Source organism: Strigops habroptila, chromosome 1, assembly GCF_004027225.2.
Source record: "Strigops habroptila isolate Jane chromosome 1, bStrHab1.2.pri, whole genome shotgun sequence".
In the NCBI taxonomy this organism is placed as follows: domain Eukaryota; kingdom Metazoa; phylum Chordata; class Aves; order Psittaciformes; family Psittacidae; genus Strigops; species Strigops habroptila.
The window spans coordinates 46,634,928-46,656,266 of NC_044277.2; the positions used below are offsets into that span (position 1 = coordinate 46,634,928).

The window sequence follows — 21,339 nt, forward strand, 5'->3', positions numbered from 1 at the left end:
TGCCTAATTTCAAAGTGGTCTCCAAAACTGTAGTGAACTGGTTTTATCCAGGGAAATGTGCTTTGTGAGCTAAGGCTGGAGCAAGGTTAGCATTATTGTGTTTAATACCTAAACACTGAGCAGATGGGTGTTGTTTCTTGAGGCACAATAAATGCAGGTAACTCGAAGGGGGGAATGTTGGAAAGAAGGAGGGTGAAATGAGATAGCAAAAGGTTGTATTATAAAGCTTTTTTATTTCTTGGGAGTTTTAGTAGGTAAAGTGTGTAAATGGCAGCTTGGTTACGTCTTGGTTTTGGAAGCAAGTTCCCTTTTTTCTTACGGTTTTGGGGGGTTTTTTGCTTTGTAAATGCCCACAGCCCTTTGACCTATCTCCCATCCTGGCAGTGATGTTTATACTACACATTCTTCTACCGTTTCATGCAGCCAGCGCTATCACAGCTATGCTGAATGAGGTCCCAGCCTAACTACAATATTAACCCTGCAAATCTGTTCATTTTCTCCCGAGCAGCCCCAGGCAGGGTATACAGGAGAATGTGTCCAATTGAAAAACTATTACAGACTCGGTGGTGCTGCAGTGTGCTGAATTGCAACAGGGCTGTGTTTTTCTGCCAGAGAAGATCCTGCTGAGGGAAGTGGTAGTGTCTGTTTTGTACAAGTTATAGAATTTGTTTTTTTGTTTTAAGTTCCAGCCTTTGTTGATGACTTAAAATAAAATCAAACTGTTAGTCTGGTTTTAAGCACTGAAATGTGTTCCATTCCTCACACTTGCTGCTTTCCTCTTGCTAATCATCCAATGCATGCTTTTTTTTTCACCCTCCCAGTTTGGATCATTCCTTGCCTTGTTACTTTCACCTTTCCAGTTGTTTTTAATTTTTTCTTCATTATTTTACTAAATATCATACTGCAGATCAGTAGCATCTTGGGTGGTGGTTGTACCACATAGCATTTATAGCAGACATTAGTTTTGCATAGCGTGTGTACCTTATTTTGTCTGGACTTGTCTTCATTGCGCTGCAGGCACCTCCTCAAGCAATTGTAGTGATTAAGCATGGTATTCTGCAGATTTATATTAACTTCTGCTTATAAAGAAACAGAAGAAATCCAGCCCCCCCCCCAAATCTAAACTAGATGTTTTTCTTCATCCCCTTCATTTTTATCAGTATTTGACCTGAGCTTGCTTTTGTGTATGAAAGAAAATTAGTTAAGTACCTTGTGGTTTATGGATGCCTTTTGTTACATATTACTTGGATTTATTGTGCAACATTGGCCTGTAAATCATTTCAGTTAGACATTTACCTGGCTCGCATTGCTCTTATGGTTTGAGCCTCTTAACAGCCATGAAAAATGGAGAAATTATGTTTTCAGTGGCGGTAGGCATTGCTAGTCTGAATACCCCATAACTCTCTCTCACAGCCATGCTCCACTTCTGCAAGGCTTGCTGCCTGGCTCTGTGGAAATGTTTATGAGGAATCCATTGCATTTTGCAGCTGAAAGACGTGTTGAAAGAACAAAGAGAGTTTTGTGATGAAGTGTATCTGGCTTCTCGCTGCTTTGCTTACCTTTTAAATGTAAAACTTAGTAATTTGCAAGGGCTCTTAGTTCTCAGGGCATCCCTATAAGATTCCACCCCATACGGAGCTTTCCTTCAGTCGAAAGCGGGGTTGTCTCAAAACCGCTCTCGAACGCATTTCTATTTTAATCCCCAACTTTGAATGCAGCCTGCCTTACTGGCTCCAGCAAATCGCCCTGCCCTGCCCCACCCGCCGCGCGCGCAGGCTGTCTCTGCTGTTTGCTGGCGTTACATCTCTTCCTTTGTGACTAAAAGTTGGTTTCATCAGCAAAGCATTGGCTCCCGCTCCGCTCCCGGAGCTCGCCTGCCTCGGGAAGTCACTCCGACCTGCAGCCTATGCGGGCACGTGGGGGCATCTGTCGCCATACGTATAACTTTTAAATGGAAAATGTCTTTCTCAAAGGCTGCCGATATCCAGTGGTCTGCAGTCCATGAGCAGTTGACTAGTCCAGGTGTTTCTGCTTCTGTTTCCGTGCTATGTGAATTGGGAGTTCGAGAGAAGAGTGTGCAGGATGGAGGAGCTGAGGGTTTGTATTTTTGTTCTGACTGTACGGCAGTGATGGAGGGCTTGGGAAGGAACAGAAAGTCTACCTGGGGTCATCTGAACTAAGGAAAATAGTAATTTTCATGGTCTTTCTGTCTGCAGCTCTTTCTGTCAGAACCTTTATCAGCTCTTAAGTACGAAAATGACCTTTCTTCTTTTGGTATGGATTGTCTGTCATGAGCAGTATTCAGGAAGAACTTGTTTTATTGAACATGATTTCTAAGGGGGGATTTGCCCCACTTATTTAAAACGTAGCCAGTAAAGACTCTTAGAGCTGGATTGATTTTTTTTTTTTTTTTTTTTTTTAAAACTGCCGAATATTTGTCTGTGCTTTAATAAGATAAAAATCATAAGCAGCTGAGACTATGAGACAGTGCTATTGACTCAAGACTGTGGATTTCTGTGAGGTTTTTAAGGAGATCATTAACCCAGGTCTATCTCTTCACAGGACAGTCGGCCCAATATGTCAAGACCTCTGATCACTAGATCCCCTGCATCTCCATTGAACAATCAAGGCATCCCCACTCCAGCACAGCTCACAAAATCCAACGCACCAGTTCACATTGATGTGGGTGGGCACATGTATACCAGCAGCTTGGCCACGCTTACAAAATATCCCGATTCCAGGTAACTTTAAAAAGCTTGTTCTGCATGTCTTTGGCAACTCCTTTTCTTCCATTTCATGCTTGAATGTCCTGGGGCTGTCTCAGAATGATAGATTTAGTTTCTTTTGTTTCAAAATTAAATTAGGTTTCTTTGTTCGTAAGAGGTTACAGACTGACATTTCTTTCCCTGTTCCACTGTGTTTCAGACAAATGGCACTTCTGCAAATCCCTGCGCGTGTGCACTAAAATGAAGTTGATAGTAAAGAGCACTTACTTTCTACCACCTAGAATTCTGGTTTTGTGCCAGGGCACCCGTTCTGTGGTTTATTACATTCAAAACCTGTAGTGATACTGCATTTAAGTCCAAAGGTGGGGGTGTTGGGGTATTTATTTTGTTTCTTTTGGAGCTGTAACCACTCTCCTGCATGTGTAATTCAGATGTGCCACTTGAGGTAAAGGCAAGGTTGGATGTAACAAAATATAGAACAGCGTTAACTGAATACTTTTTATAGAATCTTAGGACTTTTCAAATAATTAGACTCTTAACTCTCACCTGCCTCCTGAATGAAACGTTTGTGACTCTGGTAGCTCACTGGTGTTAAGCAGTTAGAAAACTTCTGCATGCATGAGCAAACAGTGTATGTAGAGTAGATGAAATAAGAGTGCAGCTTTAAGAAAACAGCAGTGCATTGAACACGCCGTATGTGGATATTACATCGTAGTGATGGCAGACAAACACTGTAGTGATACTGTAATTCTAAGGGTTGGTTATCGGTCAGCAGGTTGATTGTGTCCACAGTACTAGTCTATACATTGTCCTTCACTGCCCAATCCTGCAGTAGAGGGAAGGCAGTGTTACGCTCCTGGTCTTTCTAGCACTTTTCTTGATCCAGCAACTCTTGACTTGCCTTTCCAAAGAGTGCAAGGCACACTTCACAGGATTTCATTCTAAGCACGGGTTTCATTGGTACTACTGCCTCTGAACATTGCCTATGTAGTTTTAGGTGGGACTGGAGTAGTGCTTCTGACACTGGGAGTTGACAGGGCAAGAGGAAGAGAACTGTAAATAAAGAGAAACAGCTGGACACATGGCCTTTCTTAAGACAAGCTCCTCAAAGGCGGCCAGGCAGAGGGAAGTAATAGAAGCCACACCAAAGCACAGGCCCACAAGAATAGATTGAAGCAATGTCTGGAAAAACTTGAACTGTTCTTCAAAAACCAAATCTATCATTTTGGGAAACTTTTTTTTAGGAGCTGCTTGTGTTCAGCTGCTAGGAGTTGTGATTACTAGCGTTTTTTCAGTAGTTGAAGTAGCGATGGTGTCTGAAACTGTTGCATGTGCAGTATGAGAGGCTGTGGCTATTAATACATGCACCTTCTGTTTCCAGGTCAAATTTACAGGACAGCATGTTACTTTAAGTGAAGAAACACTAAGAAGTCTTTCATAACTGTGTATGGTGGCAGTGGAATTTAGGCTTAATGTATTCTGTGTTCAATTCAGCCATTGTAGCACTTGAAAGTGGAAGGTATGCCTGTAGTATCAAAGCTGGTTTAATAAATTAAGCATTTTAAAGCTCTTCAAACATAATTTAAAGAAAACCAAAGCTCTGAGTTACAGTCATTTTGTTTCAAGTCGTTCTGACATGCGTTTGTGTTTCAGTTCTGACAGTAAGTGTCTTTTGAACCCCTTGATGAGTATTTCCACCATAGCTGTTAGAACCTGGAATTCTCAGCCACTTACAGAACTTTATTTATTTATTTATTTGTTTGTTTGTTTGTTTTTTTTAACTTTAGCAGCTTCAAAAGAGCAACTATTAAACTCATTTGAATGTCAAGATGATGGCATGAAGCAATAAGATGGCAATCACGATATAGTCATTTGGGTTTTATCTGTGAGATTTTACCTTAACGTGGTTGGTTTTGAATGGTTGTGTGTGTGTACATACATATATATCTGCAGTGACTGCTGGGTACAAATTATCCAATAATATTTAGACTTTAATACAGATTGTTCCTTGGAACCTGACCCAGTTAGTCTATATCTACAGTCTGATTTTGTTAGTTAATCCAAGGGTTTGGTCAACATTGCTTGTATGTTTTCCTTTTCTGCCAATATCGTGTGTATGTGAATGAGATCAAAACTAAGGCAGGGTCTCATAGATATCTTTGGCCAGTTGAAGCCTCCTGAGGCTTACTGTCATATGAAGTATTGTCTATGAAAAATAAGGTCTTCATTATCTTGCCTGAAAGAGCACTGCTCCAGGGATGAGTCAAGGCATAGGTTGCAGGCTCCAGCATCTAACAAGTTGAGACATGAAAGTCATTAGGCTTCTGACTCGTATTACATGTAGTCTAAGGGCCAGAAGCCTAAAATGAACCTTTCATCTGTGGGCCAGGTACCAAAGTCATCTTTCTTTGTGAGATTGAGAGGGTGATATCCAAACCAGCAGCTTTGGAGTCACTGTGACTTGCTACTGTGAAGGAGACCTGTCCTGATAGAGCAGTCTCTTCACAGATCAAGTGTACTCTTTCTTCTCCTTTTGGGTTCAATAGCATCTCATCTTGTGCCTCTTTAATTTCTCCTTCCTGGACAGCAGAGTAGGAACTGAAAAGAGTACTTTAAAAACAGACTTTCTTAAATGATATCAGGTAAAGACTTGTAGCTCACAGGGCTCATTTTCCATAATTCTTTTGTTAGATCCCCCAGCCTGTTTTGTTCCTTGATATGTAAAATGCCTGCTGACAGGTATCCATTCATTCCTCCAAAGAAACCCAGTTGTCATCATAAAAGTGTCTTACTACTGTTGCTAGGTCCCTGCCTTTTGCTATGGAGATACCCGTGAGGGCTTCTCTCAAATGCTCTTGTGATTGAAGAACCTGAGGAATCAGAGCCTATCTGTGTTTTGGCCAAAGGCTGGTACAGTGAAGCAATCCAACAGACAAGCAGCTTATCTAATAGATGGTTTGAATCAAGTAATCCTAGAATTTTAAATTCTGAAGCTGAAATAATGCTAAAAAAAAATTATTTTCCTTTAAAAATCCAGTAGCATAGAATTCAAAGGAGCCCAGTTACCTTCCAGACCAAGGAGAACCTACTGTTTCCACCAGAAGATCCCATATGATTATTTTATCTCACCAGTAGGCTTCAGGTTTTCCTAAGATACCAGTAAGACCATGCTTCAGACATAATCTCATGCAGCTGAATAATACAATTTGCTAGGTTTAGGCTTCAAGAAGAGGAACTTTGAATCAGTATAGCTACCAGGAAGATCTAATATAAGGTCAGTCTGCTAAAAGAGATAGTAATTTCCTTTAAATGCCTGAGGAGGGGGCAGGCGTCCTTTTGTGCAGCGCTCTTCACCAAGACACTACACCTCCATGCATTCACCCATGTGCAGATTGTTCCTCCTGTTTTTGAGATGTCAACTGATGGTTATTCATATGTCCATGTGAATGGACCACATAAATTCTTTCTATTCTGTGTGGAGTCTTATGGTTTTGGAAATTGTTCTGTTTTGAACTTGATCATGCCCTCCTCAACAACCTTTGGTTTGCTTTAAGTTGCCAGGATGGTATTGCGCAACACAAAGTTATTAAGATCTGGGTTCACTATTATTTTTATTATTCTTGGGGAGGAGGGGTGCAAGTGAAGATTTTAAAAAATAGGTCTGCTTTTCACTGCAGGGAAGATGGATATGGATGAGGGTCTACTAATGGAGTCTTGCTCCCCTGAGAGCTGAGGCACATATATGCTGTCCCATTGTTCCCTAGAGCTTGAGGGAAATGGATTGAAGTTTCAGAATTTATGACTATGAGTACAGGAAGCACAGGCCTCTTAGTTCTGGTATTTTAACCTGAGCAGCCAACTGTCCTTCTTTCAGTACATTATCATCTTGCAATAGCGTTGAACCCTTTGCTTGGAGTTTGCATTCCTACATCTCTCAACCTTAATGCTGTCTGTATGGTACCTACCAAAAGTTATTGTGCACCAGGCTAAAACATCCTCAACTGACTATCAGAACTAAATGGGAAGACATTTAACTTTGGTCATATGAGCATCAGCTGTCTGATATCTCTGATGTCAGCAATATCAGCAATATCAGCAGTGTTGTTGTCTATCTCATATGTTCAAAGGATCTGGACTTTTTAATTAGTTCTGTCCGAGTCATCTGGTACAAATATTTGTATAACACCATGAAATTGGATTGCCGCATCCTGTATTCTCACCACATAATGGGAAAATTTCATTTAAAACCTTCTATATATTTCTTTGTAGAACCTCTTGAGATATCTGTTTGCGTTGCTACATCTCCCATCTTGAGTTACTCCCTGCATATGAAGATGGATTCTTCTTATACGGTATTTCACAATACTTCCAAATTTCTGCCCAGGGCTGTTTCAGGTTTTCGTATGAACCAATCCATTTGTGTCCCAGTTTTCTTACCCAATCTTCACTCTCAGCCCTCAGGGAAATTAAATTTCACACACTTGCATCCAATTAGGACACTGGCATTTTTTTGGGGGTTGGTAAGGGTTGGTTGGTTTTTTGGTTGGTTTTTTTTTGGTTGGTCTTTTTTTTTTTTTTTTTTTCCCCATCAGGGGCACATAATTACTTAGGAGAATGCCCAGACTGTCCTTGCCCTTTTTTGACAGTTTGCAAGTGAGACTTATCCTTCATACGTTACATAGGTAGACCTCCAAGGACTTGCTATGAATTAGGTAGGTTGGCACTGTTTACCAGTTCCAGACCTTTGGCAAGTTCTGTTCTCTGTAGACTATCCCTAGTTCCAAAATAAGACAGTGACATGGCCCTGAGTTCAAACTTCTGCGAGTTGCAACACCATGCTGGAGACTTCTGGTTTGTAGGAGATCTGTTGTGGTGAGGGCGTTCTGCACTTCGTGTAGAGTTCCCTCTGTAACACCTCCACAAGAGCAGCCCCGTCACAAGTTTCCTGCTCACCTTGGATAGTACCTCTCAAACTGCTCATCTAGTTATTCACCTTTTAAATTTCATCACTTGATCGCTGCATGGTCTTGTGGCTCGGGAAAAGGAGGGCTTGGGACAGTGAAATACGTTGACTCTCTCACTGACCCGTTCTGTGACTCAAGATAACTGATTTGACTTTGAACTTGGGTTACTTCTTACTGAGGTTAACAAAAAAGCAATTTGTAAAATGCTTTAAGATGTTGATTGAAAGTGTAAAAGATTACTATCTCTAAGCATAAATATTTATAGATGCCGGTAACTGAGATACACCAACATCATCAGCTGTTTCTCATCACTAACATGTATTAGTAAAAACTTCAATGTTGATTCATGAGGACCTGACTCAATACAGTTATGCAGAATAGTTGGTTGTTTTTTGGGAGGCAAAATAAAAAGAGAACTGTCAGTGATAGTATAAATTATGCATATTTCAGGAATTTCAGAGAATTTAGACAACTGATGTTGTAAAGAGAAATCTCCTGTAAAACACATATAAGTGAAGAGCTCAGAGAGGAGTTTTCTGACCAAGATTAATTGTATCTTTAGGTGCATATATTGAACTTATGGTATATATTGACCTCATTTTGCCTCAATTAATGATCACCACAGGTCAATCATCACTGTTGCCTCAGTAGAAGTGAATATTTTCCAAATGTTAGTCCTGTAATATGCCTAACTTGCAAGGTCAGCAAGTTGTTGCTGTTTGTGGCTGGTGACTAGGTAGAAGAAATAGCACGATCAGATTAGCAGGTTCTCATATCATGTGGTCAGTAACTGGTGGTGAGTCTTTGCTGAAAGGGGCCATGGAGCTGTTGCCTTCCTGTTCTGAGTGTCAGTAAAAGTGGTTTTGTGTGTTATTTATTTGGAGGATAAAAAGCGGTGTTTTGTACTTGTTCAATGCTTGTGCACTCAAATGTGTAAAATGACAGCAAAATCAAGATAGAGGATTGCTAAAGTACTCTTTACATATATGCAGACCCAGAGAAAGCAGATATGCAGACTCAATATTGCAGGGGTTCATGCCATGCTTAACTATGGCTGCATGGCTATGACTGTGGATGGAAATATCCAGGGGAATAAATGCCCACATTCAGGAGTGTTACAGAGCTAAGGGCTTCAGCTCCTTGTTTCTGAGGCTGGTAGTCTTCTGAAGTAACAAACATATTTCTTGAGGGGAAAGAAGAAAATCCATATCCATATTGTCAGTATGGCTCATAGATGCCTTTCCCACTAGGCTCGTGTGAGGTCATATGGGTTGGATCAACCTGTAAGTCAGGAGAGGGGAGGTTGTCAATAACTATGTGAAGGGTTTGTGCTCTGAGAAATCCTTTCTTTGCAAAGTCTGCTTGATATAAGCATTGTGAATGGAAATTTGTCAATGAGAAACAGTTTATTGTTGTAGCGTTTGTATTTTTCTACCCAGTAGCTGAAGGCACCCAAGCAGTATTTCTCGTTCTGACCAAGAAAATATGGGGAAGGAAAAAAGCAGTGTTGAGTCTATGGGTCTTGCTGATCTGATAAGGAAAAGCCCATTATCAACTGAGGTGTCACTGAAGTATTCTACTTATCGGTCATTTCTGATAGAGTCTAGGTTTCAGGCATAGTCTTGAGGTTAAGTGGTTTGTTTTGCCTTTTGCTGTACTCAGTCCTTGTACTCGGGCACCTCTATATGTTCTGTATGTTAGCACTAGGTTCTTATCCTGCTCTTGCATAAACTGCTTGCAATGTAGTTGCTAAGCAAATTGGCATCTAGTAAGTACATAATTGCAGAAGTAAACATTTGGCTTCCAGTTTTACCGTCAACACCCGGCCACCTCTTGGGTGTGTTTGGAGCTTTAGGATATAGATTCCAATTTCTGGCTTACTTCTTTCTGGTAATGATCAACCTGCTGGCTGTGTGTCCTGGGTTCAGCTAGAGCACTCATTTTTTTTCTCCTTCTTAGTGGCTGGTGCAGTGCTGTGTTTTTGACTTTCAGCCTGGGAACAACGCTGATAACACCGATGTTTTTAGTTGTTGCTAAGTAATGTTTACTCCGACCAAGGACTTTCTCAGTCTCATGCTCTGCCAGGGAGGAGGGGAAGCCAGGAGGAAGCAGAGACAGGACACCTGACCCAAACTAGCCAAAGGGGTATTCCATACCACAGCACGTCATGCCCAGTATATAAACTGGGGGGAGTTACCCGGAAGGCCCAGATCACTGCTCGGGTCAGGCTGGGTATCGGTCAGCGGGTGGTGAGCAATTGTATCCTCTCCCCTTGTTATTTCACTAATCATTATTATCATTGGTGGTAGCAGTAGTAGTTTTGTATTATACCTTAGTTACTGGACTGTTCTTATCTCAACCCGTGGGAGCTACACTCTTTTGATTCTTCTCCCCATCCCTCCACGAGTGGGGGGAGGAAGAAGAGGGGGAGTGAGCGAGCGGCTGCGTGGTTCCGAGTTACTGGCTGGGCTTAAACCATAACACTCTGTTTCACATGTACAAGTCTGCTCAGCATTTGGGGATGTATTTGCAAAGGTTGCATAGGAAATGGTAAAAACTGCTTAGGACAAATGCTTATCTGCATTTGTTTTAATGCAAATATAGCATAAATGCTGTGTTGGCCAAGGGAATGTCACCAGTTTCTGTTACGTGGATGTTTCCTCTAACTAACTGGTCTGCAGTTTATTCAAATGTTATAACCAGACAACTGTAATCTGGCAAGCTTTTGTCTTTTGTTCTCTTTCTTTCTCCCTTAGTCTACAACTCTCAGAATGTCGCTGTCTCTTTGATTCCTGCCCTTCAGTACCTTGCTTCTGTTCCCATTTTGCTTTGAGCATTGACCTTACTTTTATCATCTGAATTCCCTCATTGCTTTGTCTTTATTTCTTTTTCGACTACACTTTTCTATCTCTGATGGAAGGAGTCAGAGCTCATAAAGGTCATAAGTGATCTTTACCTGACCAGAACAAGGCACATTGCCTCCGTGATTGTCCCTTTCTCCCCACACATCCTTGGTTTTCTGGCTCATAATGGTGAGCTTTCTTTGAGTTGTTAAGCAGCAAGCATATTTTATAGATATCTCAGATGGTGCTTGCACTCTTAGTGACATCAGTTGAAAGGATGCTCTGAGACTCATTGATATTGATCTCTTTCATTGAGTCTTTGAATCAGTAATCAAATAAATTGTTTCCAGCTGCAATGTGTACATTAGCTTGGGTCTTTAGGACTCTTCCAGCACAGTTGTCTCTATGCTTCATTTGGACAATTTTCTAGGCACTTTCTGCCTGCTTCAGAGAACTGAGGGGCTCCTGCAACAGTTTAAAAGCATTTAAGCTGAGTTTGTAGCTGCTTCTTGTGGCATGATTTGTAGGGGCATGCCTTTAGAAAAGCAGCGGGCTCACAGTCACCTTCGCACCCAGTCCTTCCACAGTGCAGTGTGGTGTGTGTAGACACTTGGGCTAGCTCTGGTGCTCAAAGCAATATAGCGCAGCGCTCCACCTGGACTCGTTTATCCTGCTTCCAGCTAACTCAGCTGTGCTGTCTGGTACCCAAGCTAATTAGTGAAGACCTATCTTTTACATTTCTACACACGGCTGCGTTTTGCAGAACTGGCACTCAGTGAAGGAGAGCAGCACTGGCAGCTCAGCTGCTGTGAATCAAAAACTTTCTGTTCGAGAACGATTAAAAAAGGTGAAAGGGAAGAGTAATAGGAAGAGGCAAGGGTTTTGTTCTTAAGATGAGACGGTTGAGCGTAGCAGTATCAAATGCAATTGGGTATACTTCAGTAGTTCTTCAATTTATAAAGATTAATTCTACCTCCTGTACCCCAGTGGGGTTTTCATAGTAAAATGTGACATGCCTGTCAGTCAAATGGTAGACATAATTGTTCTTTAACTGACCTGTTAAAATCCCATTCCTTTTAATTAAAAATTGTATCTGTGTTCTTGCACAGGCCGTATTTGAACGGTGAAAACTCTTTTTATGTGAGTAGAGAGTTGTCACAAGCTCTGTGACACGTACAAAATGGGAGGAGCGACTGAAGTCCCAGTGCAGCAACATGTGGCTTGCCTTCGGCTCCCGCTGACACGGAGGGAGATGGAGGGATAAGCAGCATCTCCCAGGACCACACCCAAACCCTTTGCATTCCTTGCCTAAGAAGTTGCTTGTAGTTGCTTATTGTGGCGTAGAAAGTTATAATGCACAGCATTTGCCATAAGTGTGTCACTTCAGAGCAAATGATGGATTACGTCCTTCCACACCCCAAAAGTCGTCTTTGTGCTGTAATTAAAAAATAAATGTTGCAATGTTGAATTGGAAATATTTTGTGCCATACAATGAATTTGTTTTGTTAGGTTGCCTGGGTGTAATTGCAGCAATGTCAGTATATTAAACCCGTGTCACGGGGTAATGGTTTCCTGCCACTATGCCAGTGCCAAGCACTGCTTTGCTTAGCAGCTCTGTTGCCATTTATCTCCATCAGCAGTACTGATTATTTTGCTTCTGCAAAACTCGTGTTTTCTTATTTTGTTCCCTGAATGCATACTATAAATTATAGTTCTGTGTGAATGCTAACCACAAATCCTAAACAGTGGAAAGCGCTGCCATACCAGAGAGCAGCTCCGTTGGGAGCTGGTGTTAGGTTCGCCCAAACTTGTCAGGGATCCAAGGGGAAGAAGGCGTTCCGAACCGTGAGGGTCCGCTGGGCCCCTTCTACCCATCTGAAAATTGATCCTTCTTAAACTGTTTAGAGGGCCCTCGGGGTCTTACAGCTTACATAAAAAATGAAAGCCCTTCCTGTCTTAGAGCAGCGCAAGCAGTCAATACAAAAGAGAAAAATGATCTTTTAAGTGTATCCCATTGCATCCATTATCTTGAGGGCCTGTGGATGATGCTTCATCAAAACATCATTGTCTTGATGATACATGGGGGAAAGGGTGAGCTGGCGTTTGAGGGATTTCAGAGAAGATGCTGCAGTACTCTCAGTACCACAGGACAGGCTAAATATGATACAAGGCAGAAAATGAGAGCTGCAGAAAAACTGATATGTTCCTCTTTGTAACAAATTGAATTCATATTTTGTGGTTTGAAACAGGAAAATCATTCAGGTAAAGTTTTGAATGCTTCATTTGTAGGTATGAAAGTCCTATCAGGCATCTCGTATGATAATTGCTTTGTTTTCAATCAGAATACAAACTTTCAGAAAAGAAAGGAGGAAAGGAAAAACTGTACCATCAATGCATTCTAGCCTTGTTCTGGGAGGTAGTGAAAGGGTTGGACTGATCTCTCGTGAGCTGAATTGGTGTTGAATTTCTGGTTTTGCAGGCAAGTGTCAGAACTGTTAGTTTTTAAATCTTTCGCCTGTCTGTGCTAATGATTCGCATGTTTTTCGTAGACTAGCATGAAAGGAAGATCTTTGATTTCGGTTGTTCTGAGCTTACAGTATTTACTTAATGGCATAGTGGTGTGTTTTACCAGATTATGTGGTTAGGAGCTGATCTTTTGCTGTTGGTGTTTCCTTGCTGCAAATAATAAGGATGTTGCTCTTTGGTAGATTATATGCAATAAAAGAGAGATCAGATTTGTTTCCAATAACCAGTAGTATAAATAATTCGGAAGTGCTGTTGAAAAAAAAAGAAATATTTTTGGAAGGCAAAGGGAAGAATGAAGAAGCAGTATTTTTGAATGCAGCGGAGTTGTCAAATGCACATCCTTTGGGGTGTCCTCCATTTCCTTTGGTAAAAGGTTTGCTTAAATAAACTGAGCAGTAAGCAATGGGTGTGTGCCTTTGCACAACAACATACACCCAGGTGCTTTGTTGGCCAGGGTGATCCTAAAGGCAGAGTGCTGTCAACATTCCTAATTGGTTATTACCCAATAACACACACCCTCCAGTGTCTCGGGACTACAGAACAGTTTTTACCTAGCCTTCCTACATGAATAATGAAGCACTTCAAATATTCATCCAATTATAGTCAGCCTCTCTCTTGACTAAGGGTTGCCAAATGCAATTGGACATACTTCTGACATAGAATTTCAGGCTATATCTATGTTGGAAAGGTTTAGTCATAATTCTTGACTTCTGGGGAGAGATTAGATAACACCATGATGGTAATTTCTCCAGCCTCAACAGCTATTGCTATTAAACTCTAGTTTACTGGCAGTATAATTTCAGAGTTTTAGAAAAATGTTGGATTATTTTTAATTTTATACTTGGAGCTTGTCTCATGAAACAGCTCACATTCTGTTTTGAACAATAAAGATGATTTTGCTTGTTCTCCAAATGTGGGTACAGCTGCTTATGACTGAAGTCACCATCAAGCATATGAAAAGCAGACAGTTTGCATGTTTACTTTTCAAACATACAGACTGTATTTATTTTCCTCTTCTATTTTTTCCAAACATGTTGCTGGCCATCATGATTGGCTCCTGATACGCCAGTATCTGACTTTTAAATAGGTTTCTCTCACGTCTTGCTAACATTCTCAAAAACAATGTCCTCATCCTTTGCAGAATATGAAGGTTAAATTTCACTTTACTAACTTCTCCTGTGAATAAGCTCCCCTGAATGTTAATCTTCCTTCTGTTCCAAAACCTGTTGAAGGTTTGGTGGTGGTGCTGTACCCCCACTCATGGCAGTTTCCAGCCCCCCTGCAGTAACAGCACAGGGAGTCATGCTGGCTCCAGCATGCTGCTGCAGGGGAAAGCCCCATGACAGTGTCCGTCCTTTTGGTGCAAAGGAGATACACGAGAAGGAAAATGGTGGTAAATGTTATTCTAGGAAGATGTAAGTTGGGGAAATAGTGGCAGGAAAGATGCCTCCCTGCTTGTATTTCCCCCATGGAAGATCTAACTGAGGCAGAGGAGAAAAACTCCTGCTTTTCTGTAGCTAGAGCATATTTGGAGGCTCCACTTTTTATCAGGCATTCTCATTTTCCCAGTTTCTAATACTGCTGTCACATAAAGCTGGGCCTTAGGCCATGCCTTTCATACCAGCCTTTTCTTGCTTAGTAGCTCACCCCGATAAACTCATCAGCAGAGCTACAATTGGCGCTTTCTCGTGTCCGCTTTGGATTAATGGTGCAGCTCTCTGAAACTGAATGGGTGCTGCTCTTCGAACCGCGGAGGTCTGGTTCCAGGTTGAGCTTTTAATTCCCTACTTGGGAAGTAGAAATAAAAGCACTAATCAGAGATGTTTTGTGCTTCTCTCTTCGGTAGGCTCAACAAAAGGAGGGGTGAGAAGGATGCTATTGGAAATCGCTGCTTCTCTGATGTCATTACGAGGCATAAAGCATTGGTTTGAAAATATAAACAGCTGGTATGGCTGTAACTTTCAATTGTGTTTAGCTTCCACAAGGGTCTCTTTATTTCCTGTTAGAATGCTAAGTAGTTAAATCAGAGGTGTGAGTCCTTCTTCCTTCTCTTTATTAATGAAGTCCTGGAAGCATGACAAACCTGAAGGGCCCTGGGAATGGTGAAGAACCTGCAATAAGCTTCTGTACCATGCGAAAAGCATAAAGCTGGTAGCGCAGTTCTCATTCAAAGAAGAAAAATTAGTCACGTTGTTCTCCTAACCTGTCCCTGAGCCTGCAGAAGGTCTGCAGGAGTGTGCCAGGCTGTTCCCCGTCAGGGTAGCTTGGCTGCGGCTCTCCCAGGAATGTTTTTTCCAAGGGCCATTCCTGTTGCTGTGAAGAACCTCAGGAAAGACTCTATCCCTTGGCCTTGCATGGCTGAATATTTTTCTTTGCAGTGTGCTTCCGCTGGAGAGGTGAGTCGTGATGAAAGGTTTATCAGCTGGAAATTGCAGAGACTGCAAACAGAACAAAATAAATGGGCTGAGGTCTCCAAAAAAACAGAGTCGGTGAAATGTAGTCCTGCTAAAGGTCAGTTTTGTTGTAGCACATTGCTGACTAAATGTATGTCTGTAATGAGAGCACATCCATCATAGCGGAGAGAGTTTATTTTCCTCATCGCTGTCCTAATATTATTCTGCCGTAGTAACAAAACACTTGCGGCAGTGAGGGAGCAGGGTGGGAGGGTGGGTTGTACAGGGGAGAGCTGGTCCCCTGTTCTGTCAGCTTTCGCTGCGTCAGAGGTTAAGGTGAAACCCCTTCTTTGACTTGTCTAAATGATAAGCCAGTGATGTGCTCCCAAAATTAGATGTGGAGGAATTTAATTTTGCCTGTGTTCGCAGACTCTAAGGAGCAAACATGTCTTTTCTGACTTTGATCCTGCAAAGAAGCTGCTATCCACAGTCATACACTGGCTATTTCTGTATTCTTCAGTATTGTTTAGAAGATTTTCCATGAAGAGCAACCAGCCCTTGAAGCACAGTGGAGAAATACTTCTTTTCATCAGTCTGTTGTGAGGTTCAAGTCTTAGTCAGCAGTTCTCACTGATCCCAGTTAGCAAAGCCCTCGCTAACTGCCTTTGCACTACCAGTGTAGATATGACAGACTCCTTCCTTCCTTACAGCAGTGCAAATCCCTGGGGCATATCCCTGCCGGAGGTCTTCCAACATCAGAGTAGGTAGGTAGTGTCTGGTGGCAATTAGAGGCAGCAGAGATCACTTGTGTGCTTGTGCTGCTGCTGCCCACTGTGGCTGGAGCTCTGGGTGAGCTGCTGGATGCAGGGATGGAATGTGGGGCTTGTTATGGGCACAGCTGATGAGCAGTAGGGCTTGGGGCAGGCATCTGACAGGGGCTGCTGCAAGCAAATCTCAGTGTCTTGCTTCTTTTCTATAGACTTTATTGCTGCAATATGAGTAGTAATATCACAGAGCCTGATCTGGCTTCAGGTGCCTTCTCCCTCCTGTTAAAACCCATCACGAAGCTGATGCTCAGCAGCCCATTCTGCCTTCTGCTTCACAACTGGACACCCAGGTAGTTTCACCTGCTGTGTTTTTTTTTTTGGTAGGCATCTTGTGGTACACACTGGGGGAAGAAAATCTGTGCAAAAGTGAGTGGCCAAGGAGTGCACTGTAGGTTTCCGTCAAGGGGTTGCTTGGTTAATGCAAAGAAATGCAACTTTTATGCATGTGGTGCTTAGCAAGAGCATATAGTTTGGTTGTCTGGCTTCATAGTCAGACTTGGTTGTTTTCAGACGTTGTATTTTTCCAGACTCCTTTCTTTCATTCTGCTAATTGGCTTCTGCCTGCCTTTAAACAGTGAAAAAGTAGGTTTTTAGGAAAGTAATGGGAAATGATCAGAATCATCCTATAGCCCCAAACTGTTTGTTGTATCACCAGTGGCTTCTGGAGAGGTGGTGCTTTGATGAAACAGTGCAGCTCTTCATTACCCCAAACTATTTTCCGGCTTCTGCACCTTTCAATAATGTGGTTTTGTAGATCTCCTGTAAAGATAGTAGAAAACAATTACCTCTATGCCTTGTGGTGATGCATGGAAAAAAAAAAAAAAAATCAGAAATCTACCAAAACACCTGGATTTCTGCTAAATTAAAATTTTATTATAGTCAGATACAGAGCAAAAAGTACTGGTATTAAGTAGCTACACAAGTGGAGGAGGTAATGCAAGGTTGTTGTAACATGTTTTATTTTCAGCAGTCAGAGAGGTGGAAGAACTCCTTGGAACAGTTTTCTGTCCCTGTGTTGGAAAGTGCCTGTACTGGAACCTTCATTATTCTAAAAGAATTCTAAAATTCTAGATTGAAATTCAGGATTTTTCTCACTGAAGTGTTAGATTTTTTTTCTTCTTGCTGGTAAGGGAGTCGTAGCCTTTTGGCATACATGCCTGTGTTGGTGGTTGATGAAGGGGTTTTTTCAGTATTAACGCAAGCTGCAATTTAAGCTATTGATACGAGAGTTGTGTGGCGGTACCAGTGTCTGGGGGCAAGGGCAGATGCAGTATGGAAAAACTCTTAGACAGTGTTGGGGTTTTCTTTCCTTTTTTTAATCCAAGTGTACTTCAGTTTAGTTCTGTTATCTTAGAGAAAGGCTTCAAATTGAAGTGAACAAAATAATGAAAACATCCACACGTAAGCAATAGGCTGCTCCATGATCAACATCTTTCTGCCAGTTTAAAAGCGGTGCTTGGTTTGGTAGGCAATGTCTTGTTTATTAGCAGGCGGGAATTGCCACAGGGAAATTTTGGCTGTTGGGTTGTGCTGGTTTCTACCAGGAAGATCACAGCAGATGTAAGATAGATATCCTCACTATTGTAAGTCTTCCAGAGTGAAGGAGTTATGCTTATTTGGCTGTTTCTCCACAGACCGTTTCCCTCTTGTTTGCTTACATTCAGAATTTATTAGTCGCTACATGACAGAGTTGTAAATTTTCAGGCGCATGATCACCAGCGCAGTGGTGCACAAGGCATACGTGGAATGAGATCCAGTCCCACATAGGTGGGGTGGGCTGCCCTCCATAGGTGTCTCTGTCTGTCCACTGGGTATATCCCAGCGTCACGTCACTTCAACACCCTGATGAAGTACTTGAGGCTGCCTGCCTGTGTTTAGGAAATGGGGGTCCTAAACACACGTGCAGTATAATGCGACTTCGGATGGCACTCTTCTGTATTTCCTCTGGTAAAGCTACATTTCAGGAAGAAGCTAGGAACAGTCAGCTCCGCTATGTGAGGGTAACCTGAACTGCAGGGTAAAATAGTGCTCAAATTAAAAACATCACAAATTCCTACGTGTTTTACGAGCACTACAAACTATTGCTCACAATTTCATGTCATATAAATTTGCTATTTTTTTTATTTTAATAAAGCCCAATTTTGTATCGAAATTAGTATCTAGGAAGAATAGTGTTAGACTTTAATATACAGATTTCAGTAGTTAGTTTCTGGTCGTTTTGTGAGTGGAATACACTTGCCTTAACACAGGCAGCTAGTGCACAGTTCCTTTCTGGACTCTTGTTGCTCCTCCAGGAGAGCATGAGTCTGCAGTAGTGTCCCTGTGCCATCCCCCAGCCCTTCAGGGGATCCCAGAGGTGCCCTAGAACATCTCGAGTGGCACCAGACACCTGCATTTGGGCAACTGAATCACATCCTGGCTGTTGTGTGTTCAGGGCACAATGATGTAACATAGTTCTGTCATGTGGTATTTTTGAGGATTTCACTGTCTGCAGGTAGTGTCTGTTTTCACATACGTGGATTAATTATTTCTTATACCACTATTTATGGGGCTATATTGCTTCTCTACTGTATCTCAGTTCTCTTCCTTTATTCTCTACCTTCTCAACAGAAATACATCTGACGTACTGTTGGGTTTGGTATGGCTGCAGGGATGATTACACCATGACAGCATCTAATTTAATAAACAATAAAGCCACTATTTTGTGTATGTGAAGTTTGTCAATGGAAATAATGTTATCTATGTGTTTTTTATCACCCTACCACCAGCAGAATGTGCAGGTGTGGCTTTGGCATTTCTAACCTATGCATTAAACATTATTTATTGCTCAGAGCCACTGCCTAAGCTGTTTTAGGTGGACTTTCCTGTCCTCTTAACTGGTTGGCGCATGGGTTTTGTATGAACTGATTTGGTTAATAGTGTGATTTTCCTAGTTACTGAGGTGCTCGAATTACTTCAACCTCTAGCATGGAAGTGATTAAGCATTGTAAATTTATGGGAATAAGTTCTACAGGTATAAACACGTCTCTGTAGACACATGTATGTCCACACTAGGAACCATAGCAATGTAATTGTAATGTATATAAATTAATCAAAACAAGAGCAGTGTACAGTCCTGCATTTCTCATACTTAATTCTGTGATCGCATCTTTGTTACCTCTGTTATGTGTGCTGTCACACTATCTGGATTGCCTTTCTCAAAGACGTTACAATGTAGGATGTTAGCCTGGAAGTACCATTTTTGGTCTAGGTGGAGGAATCTGTGAGCAGGAGAGCTAAGTAGTAAAGCAAAACACAAATATTTGAGAAGTGTAGTAAATATGTTATTGTGTAGCTGGCCTTGCAGCTTGTCTCATTGCAATTAGTCAGCTTTATAGGAAAAGAATGTTATTAGGGAAGCCAGGCGACCTTAGTTTGTTGTTTTCACGGTGTATATGTAGTAATACCGTCTCCAATACATGATTGCCTGCTGCTGTGCACAGAGAAATGTGATGCTTAATTACTAAACAGGTCATCAGCGTCTCCTATTCCTCCTCAGTGCAGCATATGTCCTTGGGCTGTATTTTCTGTGTATTAAGTGTCCTGTTCTGAAGAGTCATTCTTGCATGCTTTCCTTGCAGCATTCCTTAATCTAGTACCTTCTTGCTTCACTCAAAGGAGCTCAAAAAAACATGGCTACCATGCTTAGTGATAGCACCATGAAGGAAATCTGGCATATGCTTGGGCAGAGTTCATTTATCCAGGGTAGCCCTCATCTGCCTTACCTGTGTTCCCTTCCTGCAACCCCTTCCTCATCCATCAGACCTTCTGCTCCTGCAGCAGATGAAGCAGAAGTCTTGTGGACAAGTCTGCTACACTGTACAACCCTGGCTTATCCCCAGATTGCGTGATGTGGGAAAACAGTAGGTCATTAAAAAACAAGTCTAAAGTGTTTCATGCAGAGGGAGGTTTGCAAATGAAGTTTGCAGGACCATCTTTAATATCTGACATCACTTCTGCAGCCTGTTTTGACTGCTTTAATAATGTTCTTTATATGTGTATTTTTTTCCTTTGTTTATTCTTGTAGGGCTTTAAAAAAGCAGGCTGAACATGCTTTCCACCTTCCTTGGCAAATTTGTCTTGTGACAGTCCGAGCCCAAGTTCAGCAGCAGGGTTGAAACTTGTTGATCGGTTTTACAGGCTTCTGCTGCACAAGCTAGCAGCAGCACATTGTTGCCCTCTGCGTGAACTGCACTTGAGAAGGATGTTAGGAACTTTGCAAGTGACTTTCATTGGTATTTATTGAGAGCAGAAGAGCGAGGATGTTTGAGAATACTTTATTCCATTCTGGGCTCTGGAGGATGGTGTTTTCTGGGGACACAGGCTCACCACAGTTAACAGCTAAAGGTGTTAGAAGCCCTTTCTCTGAATTTTGTTGATTAATGAGAAGCTTTTACTTAGGCTTTAATGTAGAAGTGAGCTCTTTCTCTCTTGAGAAGCAGCCCCCACGGGATTCCCCGTACAGCATGCAGAGGTTAGTTGTACAATCTCTTGTCTTTATGGACTGCAATGCAGGAGGAGTTTGTGTAACTCTTGCAAAGGGAAGGGCAAGTGCGTTCTTGTCCTGTCTATGGAAACACGCTGTCCTTTCTCTTAGAGGAGGCAGCAGTTAACAAAACGACATAGACAGGATTTCTGGCTAAGGGCTGTGAAGATGTTGGGAAGCTTGATTCGTTATGGTTTCACTGCAGTGATTGTTGTTTACAGGGCACAGGCTCCAGGCGTATGAAATGGGATGCCTGGTTCCCAAACTAACGTCCTGGAAAGGGGCAGTTTGCAATACCATAGCACTTCTTACATACATGCTTAACTGGAGTATCTGCTGGGTTTGGATCCAGAACTCATTTTGCTGCTATTTTTAATAAGCGATTTCATGGAGAATCTCAGGATGTTTCCTAATTTCCAGTGATTTGTACATGGAATTTTGATGCTGAGTCTTCTTGAGGGAATAGTGAGAGCTAATAGTGGTTTGAATGAAATTCATGAAAGCTGAGGGGCAAACTCAATGTACGAAGGAATAC

General features: G+C 41.9%; 1 protein-coding gene across 6 annotated transcripts in view; it reads left to right on the forward strand.

The window, feature by feature from the left end:
• KCTD1 (potassium channel tetramerization domain containing 1) overlaps window positions 1-21,339 on the forward strand; it is a 100,276-nt gene that overhangs the window by 65,064 nt on the left and 13,873 nt on the right. For all 6 annotated transcript variants that reach the window (XM_030501431.1, XM_030501447.1, XM_030501422.1 and 3 more), the window contains exon 2: window positions 2,563-2,741. In XM_030501431.1, coding sequence (XP_030357291.1) covers window positions 2,563-2,741 — 179 coding nt within the window. The remainder of the gene's footprint in view (window positions 1-2,562; window positions 2,742-21,339) is intronic.